Source organism: Schistocerca cancellata, chromosome 1, assembly GCF_023864275.1.
Source record: "Schistocerca cancellata isolate TAMUIC-IGC-003103 chromosome 1, iqSchCanc2.1, whole genome shotgun sequence".
Classification (NCBI taxonomy): Eukaryota; Metazoa; Arthropoda; class Insecta; order Orthoptera; family Acrididae; genus Schistocerca; species Schistocerca cancellata.
This window is the reverse complement of record NC_064626.1, coordinates 369,671,997-369,684,743: the sequence shown is the minus strand read 5'-3', so window position 1 is coordinate 369,684,743 and position 12,747 is coordinate 369,671,997. Positions and strand designations below refer to the sequence as shown.

Sequence of the window (12,747 nt, the reverse complement as noted above, 5' to 3'; positions counted from 1 at the left end):
GGCTTGAACGCCTATCACTTCTTTTTTTTTTTTAACATTAGGTTCTATATTGTTCGTTGAGTTTGTTCAGGGCGGACGTCCGACGACACCCGTTCAATTTGTTCGATGATCCGTTCGCTCAGTTTTTTTTATTAGAAAGGGTAGCTAACGCTCTGACCGAACACGCTGAGCTACCGTGCCGGAACCACTCGGCTGCAACCGCTTCATGGTTAAAATGGCCAGGCACAGCCATATATACACTCCTGGAAATTGAAATAAGAACACCGTGAATTCATTGTCCCAGGAAGGGGAAACTTTATTGACACATTACTGGGGTCAGATACATCACATGATCACACTGACAGAACCACAGGCACATAGACACAGGCAACAGAGCATGCACAATGTCGGCACTAGTACAGTGTATATCCACCTTTCGCACCAATGCAGGCTGCTATTCTCCCATGGAGACGATCGTAGAGATGCTGGATGTAGTCCTGTGGAACGGCTTGCCATGCCATTTCCACCTGGCGCCTCAGTTGGACCAGCGTTCGTGCTGGACGTGCAGACCGCGTGAGACGACGCTTCATCCAGTCCCAAACATGCTCAATGGGGGACAGATCCGGAGATCTTGCTGGCCAGGGTAGTTGAATTACACCTTCTAGAGCACGTTGGGTGGCACGGGATACATGCGGACCTGCATTGTCCTGTTGGAACAGCAAGTTCCCTTGCCGGTCTAGGAATGGTAGAACGATGGGTTCGATGACGGTTTGGATGTACCGTGCACTATTCAGTGTCTCCTCGATGATCACCAGTGGTGTCCGGCCAGTGTAGGAGATCGCTCCCCACACCATGATGCCGGGTGTTGGCCCTGTGTGCCTCGGTCGTATGCAGTCCTGATTGTGGCGCTCACCTGCACGGCGCCAAACACGCATACGAACATCATTGGCACCAAGGCAGAAGCGACTCTCATCGCTGAAGACGACACGTCTCCATTCGTCCCTCCATTCAAGCCTGTCGCGACACCACTGGAGGCGGGCTGCACGATGTTGGGGCGTGAGCGGAAGACGGCCTAACGGTGTGCGGGACCGTAGCCCAGCTTCATGGAGACGGTTGCGAATGGTCCTCGCCGATACCCCAGGAGCAACAGTGTCCCTAATTTGCTGGGAAGTGGCGGTGCGGTCCCCTACGGCACTGCGTAGGATCCTACGGTCTTGGCGTGCGTCCGTGCGTCGCTGCGGTCCGGTCCCAGGTCGACGGGCACGTGCACCTTCTGCCGACCACTGGCGACAACATCGATGTACTGTGGAGACCTCACGCCCCACGTGTTGAGCAATTCGGCGGTACGTCCACCCGGCCTCCCGCATGCCCACTATACGCCCTCGCTCAAAGTCCGTCAACTGCACATACGGTTCACGTCCACGCTGTCGCGGCATGCTACCAGTGTTAAAGACTGCGATGGAGCTCCGTATGCCACGGCAAACTGGCTGACACTGATGGCGGCGGTGCACAAATGCTGGGCAGCTAGCGCCATTCGACGGCCAACACCGCGGTTCCTGGTGTGTCCGCTGTGCCGTGCGTGTGATCATTGCTTGTACAGCCCTCTCGCAGTGTCCGGAGCAAGTATGGTGGGTCTGACACACCGGTGTCAATGTGTTCTTTTTTCCATTTCCAGGAGTGTATTTGAGGACCGAAATTATCTTGCTATTTTCTCAGTAACGCTTGAGAAGTACGCGCTACTGCTTACACATTTTGTTGTCCTCGCGGAGTACTACGAGTGTACGAAGTCTGAAGTAAATCCGCGTTCCAAACGTCGTGGCCTCCCCTTGTTAGACGTTTCTCTCCATGCTTTACGTCAATGTATCCGCCTCCGCAGCTAAGTGGTCAGAGTAGATAGTTGCCATGCGGAGGGCCTAGGTTCAATTCACGGTACCACCAAGGATTTTTCCTTGGCAGGATGACTGGTACGAGACCGAGTAGTAGCGGCTCCGCTGTCTGCAAAGTCGGCAAAACGGCAGGAAAGGCCGCGTGCTGCCCCCATGCCCTTGTGCATGAAGCCGTGAGGCACAGGATGAGACTATTGACATAAAAGCATTATACATGGTGTGAAGGGCATAAGTGCACATATTTTTGTTAGTGACCGAAGGCGGTGTTGTTGTTGTTATTTTTTTGGGGAGGAGACCAGACAGCGAGGTCATCGGTCTCATCGGATTAGGGAAGGAAGAGGAAGGAAGCCGGCCGTGCCCTTTCAAAGGAACCATCCCGGTATTTGCCTGGAGCGATTTAGGGAAATCACGGAACACCTAAATCAGGACGCGGGATTGAACCGTCGTCCTCCCGAATGCGAGTCCAGTGTGCTACTGAACGATATTACATCAGTATTGACCTCATTTGCAGACTAATAATTGTAAATGTTAGAGTAGTATGTTTTTATGTTGGTTAATACCTACAAGTATGTGTGGTAACAGCAAGCCATTAATGCATATTTTCCACTGGGCAGCGAAGTCATGCAATGAAGTGTGGCCGTGTGGATGCGAAATGATCAGTCTATACTGACATGTGTAGTCCACTTAGTGGTGCAGTTACGACCAAACAGAAAACATAACATCGTGAAGTTTGTAATGTGTTTGTAGGAAGACTGTTAAACGCAGAGAGAAAACAACCTACACGCTGATGAGTGCGCATATTAAGGTACCACAATAAAAGTGTCTGCCCTTATACACGTAACATACTGGGTATCGTAACAATCGTAATCAAACACAATCTTGCGATGAAGCAAGCGAAGCTGTCTAGCTGGAAAGTATTCTGTGAGGAAGTGGAAGGTACAGCTACTTGCGCTAGTCTTTTTAAAATCCTCACTAGAATACCAACTAAACTAGGGGGTGCTATAAGGAAGGAGGATGGTGAGTATAAAAGGAAAACGAGTGAGATACTGGATGTGTTCGCAAGACTCACTTTCCCCAATGCACTCTATCAGATAACACAGACCTGGAGTCAATCCATGACAGGCACTGGTTTACGAGTAATCGAAGGGAAAACTGGGAATCTCCCAGAGAAAATGTTGTTAAAAAAAGGGGGAGGGAGCGGCGGTGGGAACGTTTCAACCATTTAAGTCACGATTCCCAGATGGTATCTTTCCAGCTGTACTGCAACAAGCAGGAAAGGATTTAATTAGATTCCTATGCAAACTGTGTAGGTTTAGCCTAGCAGCATGGATCATTCATAATGCTTGGAGGAGATTAGAGGACAGGCCGAATCACCAGATGAACGAACAAATTTGAAGTCAAGGTGCATGGGATAACTTCAAGAAGAATGTAATAATTCCAATTCTGCTGACAAGTGTGAATACTACCGAACTATCAGTTTAATAAGCCATGGTTGCACTACACTGACACAAATTATTCACAGAATACTGGAAAAAACTGATAGCAGCAGAACTAGGGGAAGATCTGTTTGCGTTCCAGAGAAATGTAGGAACATATGAAGCAATACTGACTATGACTTGACTTAAAAGATAGGTTAAAAGCAAAAGATAACCTACATTTATAGAATTTGTAGATTTAGAGAAATTTTTCAGCAGTGTTAACTGGAGTACAGTCTTTGAATTTCCGAAGATAGGAGGCATAAAGTACAGGGAACAAACGGCTATTTTCAACTTGTTCGCAAACCAGACCACAGTTAAAAGAGTCAAAGGATATGAAAGGGAAGCTGTGGTTGGAAGGAAATTTGAGAGCTGCAGCTTATGTTCGATGTTTTGCAATGCCTACATCGAGCAAACTGTAAAGGAATCCCAGGAGAAATTTGGCAAGAGAGTTGAAATTCAGGGGAAAAAATAAAAACTTCATTGTTAGCTGATGACACTGTAATTCTGTCAGAGACAGACAGAGGACTTTGAAGAATAGTTGAATGGAAGGGATAGTGTATTGAAAAAAGGTTATATGGTTTGAAACGAAATCGCAATCCAGATACAGGTCCAGTGTGTCCAACACGCCGCCAGGTTGGGTACAGTTCCTCAACTAAGCTCCTTCTAACCAAACCGCCGCCATCACAGCATCTACATAGAATCAGCTTTCATCAGAAAACACAACAGACGTCCACCTGCGCTCCAGTGGCCTCTCGCTTGACACCACTGAAGTCCAAAATGGCGGTGGTTTGGGATCAGTGGAATGTACACTACAGGGCGTCTGGCTCGGAGGTGTCCTTGAAGTAACCGATTTGTAACAGTTCGTTCTGTCACTGTGGTGCCAACTGCTGCTCAGATTGCTGCTGCAGATGTAATACGTTGGGCCGGAGCCACACACCGAACACGATGGTCTTCCATCTCGATAGCGCCACCTGGTCGACCAGAGCCTGATTTTATGGCGACTGTACATTCTCGTGACAACCGCTGCCAGCAATCACATGCAGTGGAATTACTGCCAGGTCTTTGTGCGGTAGGCTTCTCCTAGCCCCATTACACGACCTCGTTCAAACTCAGTCGAGTGTTGATAATGGCGTCTTTGTGGCCTTAAAAGCATTCTTGACTAACATCGACTCACAACGTCCAGTTCCAAATATAGCTAATGGACACGACCGCTACAACGTGTATTTAAAGCACACCTGATTTGCATCCTCATACAGGTGCTATTATCGTCACTCTTACGCGGCTGGCACGAAATTTGAATGGACATCATCTTTCACATATAGAAACGCACCTACCAACTTCAGTTTATGTGATACAACTGCTTTTTGGTGCTGCGACTTTTTTCAGTCAGTGTACGTTCCAAGGCGGAAAGTACTGTTATGAGCACTAGAAGATCCTGTGACAGCTAATGGGTTCGAAACCCTAGAAGTATCTACTGGATGTACATCACTGTGATGAGACTTATGATAATGTACGGTACTACAGTATAGTGGAATATAGTAGAACACAAGGTGAATTCTAAGGTGCTTGGCAAGGAGATTGACCTGCTTAGCCAGAATAGGCGGAATTAGCAGCACATCCACTGCTGGGATGGTGACCGCGCTGAATATGCCCCCATTACGTCTTTTAATTACAATGGAGGCAGCGGTAGGGGCATACAGGTTAAGAACTGGAAACATCTGGATTCCTTTAGCATATCCAGAATCTCACACCAATATAGTGAGTATGGTGAATGTAGGAATGGTCGGGGAAATGCCGGCCGACCATACAGTAACTCGCAGCAGCTTCAATCACTCTTAATGTAACAATTGGAAGAAGGGAGAAGTGGAAGAATGAACCACAATAACGTCGAAAACAGATGAAGGCGCCGGGGTCTGACTGAACGGATAGTTATTGGAGATGGTGTCTGTTCTTTCGGACATGTCCGACGCCATTGATGACCCGCAGTCATATAGAACGAAATTAGAATTATATATTAATACCATCAGCTGCTGACGGGTGTTGATATATATCAACAGAGACAGGTGGAAATGTGTGCCCCGATCGGGATTCGAAACCGGTATCTTTTGCTTACATGGCAGATGCTCTATCCATCTGAACCACTGATGGCACAGAGGATACTGCGACTGCAGGGACTATCTCGCGCACGCCTCCCGCGAGAACCACATTCTCACCTTTTCACTTCTCCCCGTTGATATATATCAACGCCTAATTTCGTTCTAGACGGCTGCAGGTCATCAACGGTGTCTGTTCTTTCGGGCATGTTCTGGCAACGCCGGCCATGACCTTCTTCTTCTGTGCGGATGCATACATATTACCCGAACTCTCACGGGACTTGGTAAGAATGTCTTCCACGAGTAATGAGTTGGGTAGGGACACTACGAATGTAGTGTGTGGACATACAAGGTGAGAAAGTGGATCTCGCTGGAGGCGTGCGCGAGATAGTCCCTGCAGTCACACTATCCTTCGTGCCCTCGGTGGCTCAGATGGATAGAGCGTCTGGCACGTAAGTAGGAGATCCCGGGTTCGAGTCCCGGTCGGGGCACACATTTTCACGTGTCCCCGTTGATATATATCAACGACTATCAGCAGCTGAAGGTATTAATCTATAATTCTGATGTACGGGTAGTCCTGTAGACTGGCCAGAACAGGCGTGACGATTCCGTTTATTGGATCTGAACCCGTGCTAACCAACACTAAAGTGATTGTAAAAATCAAAACTACGAAACCGGATCACGAGGTAGTATGTAGAATATTGGACTATGGTCTAAAAACAATGATCATAAGTCAGGGAAATTCTGTAATCTTCAACTTGAATAGGGAACAGATTAAACTCATGGCAGGACAAATGAGTGGCCATGGGAACATTAAAAAACACTTACACACTATGGTCACAGAGGAAGAAGTCCCTAAGTGTAGATGAAACAGCACGACATCCAATCTTCAAATGAGAAGCTCTGGAGAGCAAAAGACAGAATATTCGAGTCGGTTGAGCCTGAAGAAATCATATCCAATAAGGAACAGGAAAAAAGGCCTCCTACTATTTATCAAGGGTGTAAGTACGCTGTTTAGGTTTTTATGTTGGTAACGCCACGTAGCGCTCTGTATGAAAATCAATGACTGCGCTATGTACAGTCTGTGGCTGGTTTGCATTGTTGGAATATTTGCTATTGTAGTGTTGGGCAGTTGGATGTGAACAGCGCGTAGCGTTGCGCAGTTGGAGGTGAGCCGCCAGCAGTGGTGGATGTGGGGAGAGAGATGGCGGAGTTTTGAGAGCGGATGATCTGGACGTGTCTCCATCAGAAAGAGTAAATTTGCAAGACTGGATGTCATGAACTGATATATATATTTGAACACTATTAAGGGAAATACAGTGTTTGTTCTCTATCAAAATCTTTCATTTGCTAACTATGCCTATCAGTAGTTAGTGCGTTCAGTAGTTGGAATCCTTTATTTAGCTGACAGTATTGGCGCCCGCTGTATTGCAGTAGTTCGAGTAACGAAGATTTTTGTGAGGTAAGTGATTCATGAAAGGTATAGGTTATTGTTAGTCAGGGCCATTCTTTTGTAGGGATTATTGAAAGTCAGATTGCGTTGCGCTAAAAATATTCTGTGTCGGTTTAGTTCAAATGGTTCAAATGGCTCTGAGCACTATGGGACTCAACATCTTAGGTCATAAGTCCCCTAGAACTTAGAACTACTTAAACCTAACTAACCTAAGGACATCACACACACCCATGCCCGAGGCAGGATTTGAACCTGCGACCGTAGCAGTCCCGCGGTTCCGGACTGCAGCGCCAGAACCGCTAGACCACCGCGGCCGGCTTGTCGGTTTAGTGTTGATCAGAATAGGTAAAGAGAGAAATGTCTGAGTACGTTCAGTTCTGCTCGGCTGTTTGAAAATCAAATAACGTAAGAGGTTTACCAGCATTGTCATTCTTAAATTTTTCTAAGGGGACGTTAGAAGGGTACCGATTGACTTTACTACAGTCACAAGGGGTGAAGTCGCACAATAAACCTCGTTTCGGTGCGAGCTATAATAGGCTAAGAAGAGTGTTGTTTTTGTCTGCCTGCATTAATCAAATCAACCGATAACCATAAAGTACCTAGGAGTAACCGTCCGAAGCCGACCTGGAGTATAACGTTTAACTGAAATAAACTGTAGGAGAACCAGATGCTAGTCAGAGATTGTGAGAGTCTTAAGGAAATACATTTCATCCACGAAAAAAAAATTGCTTGTAAAACATCTAGTAGACCGATTCTTGATCATCAGTCTTGGGCCCTTAACAGAAGAGTGAGAGAGGGAGAGAGAGAGAGAGAAGATCCAACGAAGAGCACCACGGTGACGAGGTCGTTCAGGTGACCGCGACAGCATTACGCAGATGCTCAATAAACTTCAGTGGCATTGTCTACCACTGAGAGAATTACTGCTCAAATTCCGAAAACGTACGTTGATAGAAGAGTCGGGCAGTACTTTAGGTTGGTGCGTAAGTTCGTAGCGTTTTCGATAAGTTTAATAAACATAACAAATGTATATAACGAAGACTTTAGTCATCAATAATATATTTACAAAGGTCTAGCAACCCTGGGATAACTTTTCGATTCCGCGACTGTAGAAATCAAGTGAGGTGAAGAATTCTTAGAGACATGTTCGGAGCGCATTTTCATCCGGAGAGGCAGTTCCTTGAAGGATGTTCGGTAGAGAGCGGTAAAGGTGAAAATCTGAGGGCGCAAGATCAGGTGAATAAGGTGAGTGCGGAGTGACTTCCCAACCCAACTATTGCATAATTTTTTTTTTTTGTCAGTCTATCAGAATGCGGGCCGATGTTAACATGGAATAGCATCGCTTCACGCAGTCTCCCTAGTTGTTGTTCTTGGATTACACCTGCAAGACGTCGCCTGGAGACGTCTCAGTTGTTGACAACAGATGGCAGCAGTGATGGTTACACCTCGGGGAAGCAGTTCGTAGTAGAATACACCGTCGTTGCTCCACCAGATGCATAACATTATCTTTCGTGGAGGCGCGCAGTCCTTTGTACACAGAGTTGCTGCTTTGTTTGAGCGCAACCATTCCCTTCTTTTAGTTATGTTAGCATAAAGACACCATTCCTCATCACGAGTAACGATAAAGGATAGGAATGATCGTTGTTGTTCACGAGCCAGTTGATGACGACCAACTAGAGATGCACAAATGGCCACTTACTCATTTTTGTGATTTTGGCTTAGAGCACTCATTGCACGCAAATGTCGCACGATGATGTAATGATTACATTTTATAATATTTGCCAGTTCTCGAGTACTCTGATGCGGATAATTGGAGATTAATGTGTTTAAACGATCTTCATGAAACTCCGAAGGTCTTTCTGAACGTAGAGAGTCACTAATGCCAAAACGATCCTCCTTAAAATGAGAAAACCACTTTCTTGCCGCGATCTGTCCAATGGTATTCTTCCCATATACGACGCAATTATTTGCGGCCGCCTCCGCGGCTGCACCCCTCCACCAACCTCAAACAGAAGCTGATGTCGGAAATGTTCAGATTTCGACACTCGGAGCTCCATTTTGTAGCGTCAATAGCTCCACTGTCTCCAAACGTCAAAATTACAATATGAAAGCTCAGACAGCAGCGCTGAACTGCAAACAAAAAACGACACTGATGAATTCTTGTCGGGTTATCAGCCGAGTGGTGGCGTCGTCTTGTCGCAACGTTTCAAAGAATTTCGCACCCACCATCTTCTTGCGAAGTCTTCGCCAGAAGATGGTGGGTGCGAAATTCTTTGAAACGTTGCGACAAGACGACGCCACCACTCTTCATCAGTGGAATACGCCGAGAAAGACGGCAATCGAAAACGACAGTTGATAAATAAACCCATAGCAACCGGAATACCAACATCTAAAACAAAAACGCTACGAATTTCTGCACCAAACTAATATTACTTCATCCCACATATGTAAAATGACCACGGCCGGAAAATAATAGAAATCAGAGCTCGTATCGATATTCGCTTCCCTTCCAGGGAAAAGGGAGAGGGTTAAAGCTAATGGCACCAGAAGTATCTTCCACCACACGCCATATGACGACTCGCGAAGTACAGATGCATATGTAAGTACGAATTTCGTACCCCACACAGTTTCAACAAGCACCGAATGTTCAACGCAGCAAGTTGCATCTCTAAGAGGAAGCAGTTTCATGTAAGGGGCAGTCAAACGAAAACGAGAGAAATGGAAGAAAAGTAAGTAAACTGTTTATTATTTCAAAAGTAATCCATTTTTATCTGTTAATACATTTATCCCATTGTGAGGCAAGACGGTCAATGACCTTACGGAAAAATGTTTGCAGTAGCGTAAGGAACGATGTTTGCACCCATGCATGGACTTTTTCTTCGTCCGAAGTAAATCGACGGCTACGAATGTCTTTCTTCTGGGCTCCTAAAATATGGAAAACTCATGGGGAGAGACCAGGACTATATGAAGAGCTTATTTCAATAGTGGTACAAGTCCACTTTTGTTCATTCTGAGATACAGAGTCCTAAAGTTAAATGAGCGCTGAAAAATCTGCAGTTGAGATACCAGAAATATTCAAGCATATGGCTTCCTGTTACAGATGAACCTTTCTTTCTGTTTGTTTGGACCATTAATGTCAGAAGCATTATAGACAGAAAAGTGGAGGTAATGGCCATGTACCACTATTGAAATAAGTCCTTCATATACACGATATATACGGGCTTCCCGGCGAAACATCTGCATCATAGTTGAATCAACCTTGGCAACATGTGAAACGGCATTTTGTTGGCAGGTTGTTTCAACTACGATGAAGACGTTTCGCTGGGAAGTCCCGATGTCTTCCCACGCGATTTCCATATTTTTGGAGCTCTGAAGAAAGACATTCGTCACCGTCGATTTTCTTCGGACGTAGGTGTGCACGCCTGGGAACAATCGTGGTTCCGCAGGCAACCGAAAACATTTGGTTCAAATTGTTCAAATGGCTTGAGCACTATGCGACTTAACATCTGAGGTCGTCAGTCCCCTACAACTTAGAACTACTTAAACCTAACTAACCTAAGGACATCACACACACCCATGCCCGAGGGAGGATTCGAACCTGCGACCGTAGCTTTCGCGCGGTTCCAGACTGAAGCGCCTAGAATCGCTCGGCGACTGCGGCCGGCGAAAACATTTTTCCATGATGGTGTAGACCTCCTTGTCTCACAGTGGGATAAATGTGTCAACACTTAACGCGATTACTTTTGAAATAATAAACAGTTTACGTGCTTTTTTCCCTTAATCTCGTTTTCAGTTGACTGCCCCTTATGTCTGTAGTTAGAACAGACGTTGGCACCTACTGTGTATAGTGCTAGGAAGGGATCTGACCTTCCCTAGTTAAGCACAAAGTGAACAGACAAAGCCTGCCGGAGTGGCCGAGCGGTTCTAGGCGCTGCAGTCTGGAACCGCGCGTCCGCTACGGTCGTAGGTTCGAATCCTGCCTCGGGCAGTTAGGTTAGTTAGGTTTAAGTAGTTCTAAGTTCTAGGGGACTGATAACCTCAGAAGTTAAGTCCCATAGTGCTCAGATCCATTTGAACCAATTTTTTTGAACAGACAAAATAAACATGATATAATACTTGGTATCAATTAAAATAGGAGAATATCTTTATCCACTTTCTTTGCGATTCCACCAAGAGTTTGGGGGTATTATACTGAGAGCTGCAGGTGGATTCCGTGAACGTTAATGCAACACAGATATTGATTTCATGTAGGCAGGTTTATGAGCAACCTGTAGCACAGTCTAGAGGTGGACTGTGTAGACATGCCCCTTAGTTTACTCACAAAGTTACATACAGAAAATCAGCTCTAATTTTAACTGAATGAATTTGACTGAAATGCTTCGTGGAATCGCAAATTAAGTGACAGGTCACACGTATTCTCTGTTCGAACTGATGTGAAAAACAGTCACCGTTAGGCAAACATTAAACTGTTGGCGCTCAAAGTATAGCATAAAGAGCGCAGAGTTGGAAGCTTACCAGGGCACAGTGCAAAGCCAGAAGCAGCACGGCGAACGAGAGCAGACGATACATGATGGCGGCGCGGTGTTTCTGCCCAGGAACAACAAACGCAAATGGTGGCAGTCTCGCTGCGCGCGCACTATATAAGCTCGCCTCGTTAGACTGTAGGGCGGCAGGGGTGGGGAGGAGGTAGGGGTGAGTGTAGGTTGCGCGCGGGCGTGCCCCGCGAGGGGGGTGGAAGGGGGGGGGAAAGGGAAGGGTGGACGGCTGGGTGCAATCCGCTGACCTCAGCCGTTCTGCTGCTGCACGCCCAGGTCAACGCAATTGTCCAATTGGCGGCCATTTAGCATTAAATCCCATTTACAGAGGGGACCGCCCGTAAGGCTAACGAACGCCGCCGCAGGCGCGGGATGAAATATTGTTCTCGCCTTCCACGCCGGAAGCTGCGGCGAAAGGGGTGGAGAGGCGGGAGCGGGGGGAGGGCGGTTCGGTCAATCTCGGGGCTCGCGGTCGCTCGTAATTCATGTCTTCCGCCACGCGATGTCACTAGGTTGCCTGCACCTGGCGCCGTTGCCAACTACACGCGTATTTGGAACGTCATGTCTGTATACTCGCACCATGTCATTGTTGTTGTTATTGTTTTTACATTTACGCACATTTCATTTTGTTTCTGTACCGGAGGATAATTTTTTTAAGAAAAATCAAGAAAAGACAGGAAGTTTTGAAATGTGCCTACAGGACGAAGGCGAACTCCACCGACAATGTATCGGATGTTGTTCAGAAACATTTTCTAAGAATTTTAACATAAAGGACTCATGTTCTCCAGTTACTCATTACAGAGCAATGTTGTAATTACGAGTTGTTTCGTTCGTTACCCCAGTGAAGCCAGTGAATAGCCTGTAGTATGCCTTCTCCAAACCGTACAACACGAAATATACAATAAAGCAACGGCATTCTGACAGACGCAAAAGTACTGTGATGTTTCTTGTGGCCGGCCGCTGTGGCCGATAGGTTCCAGGCGCTTTAGTCCGGAACCGCGCGACTCCTACGATCGCAGGCTCGAATCTTGCCTCGGGCATGGATGTGTGTGATGTCCTTAGGTTAGTTAGGTTAAAGTAGTTGTGAGTTCTAGCGGACCGATGACCTCAGATGTTAAGCTCCTTCGTGCTCAGAGCCATTTGAATCATTTGTTTCTTGTGGTCAGTTACGAACTGAAAATTCACAACCTGTTATTTGTTTATTCCAATGGAAGTTTCCTTGCAGTTGCATTTTTTAATTTTATTCTGATGTCTATCTTATATATCTACTATCGATTTCAAAGCAGTATCGTGTCGTCCTAATACCTACGTAACACAAAGCGTCTA

The 12,747-nt window shown here is 46.3% G+C and overlaps 1 protein-coding gene across 1 annotated transcript in view; it reads right to left on the bottom strand.

Annotated features, from left to right (window-relative positions):
- LOC126174884 (uncharacterized) overlaps positions 1-11,527 on the bottom strand; it is a 134,023-nt gene extending 122,496 nt beyond the window's left edge. Inside the window, exon 1 of the mRNA XM_049921304.1 lies at positions 11,402-11,527. Coding sequence (XP_049777261.1) covers positions 11,402-11,455 — 54 coding nt within the window. The 5' untranslated portion in view covers positions 11,456-11,527. The remainder of the gene's footprint in view (positions 1-11,401) is intronic.
- Between the last annotated feature and the right edge of the window lie 1,220 nt (positions 11,528-12,747).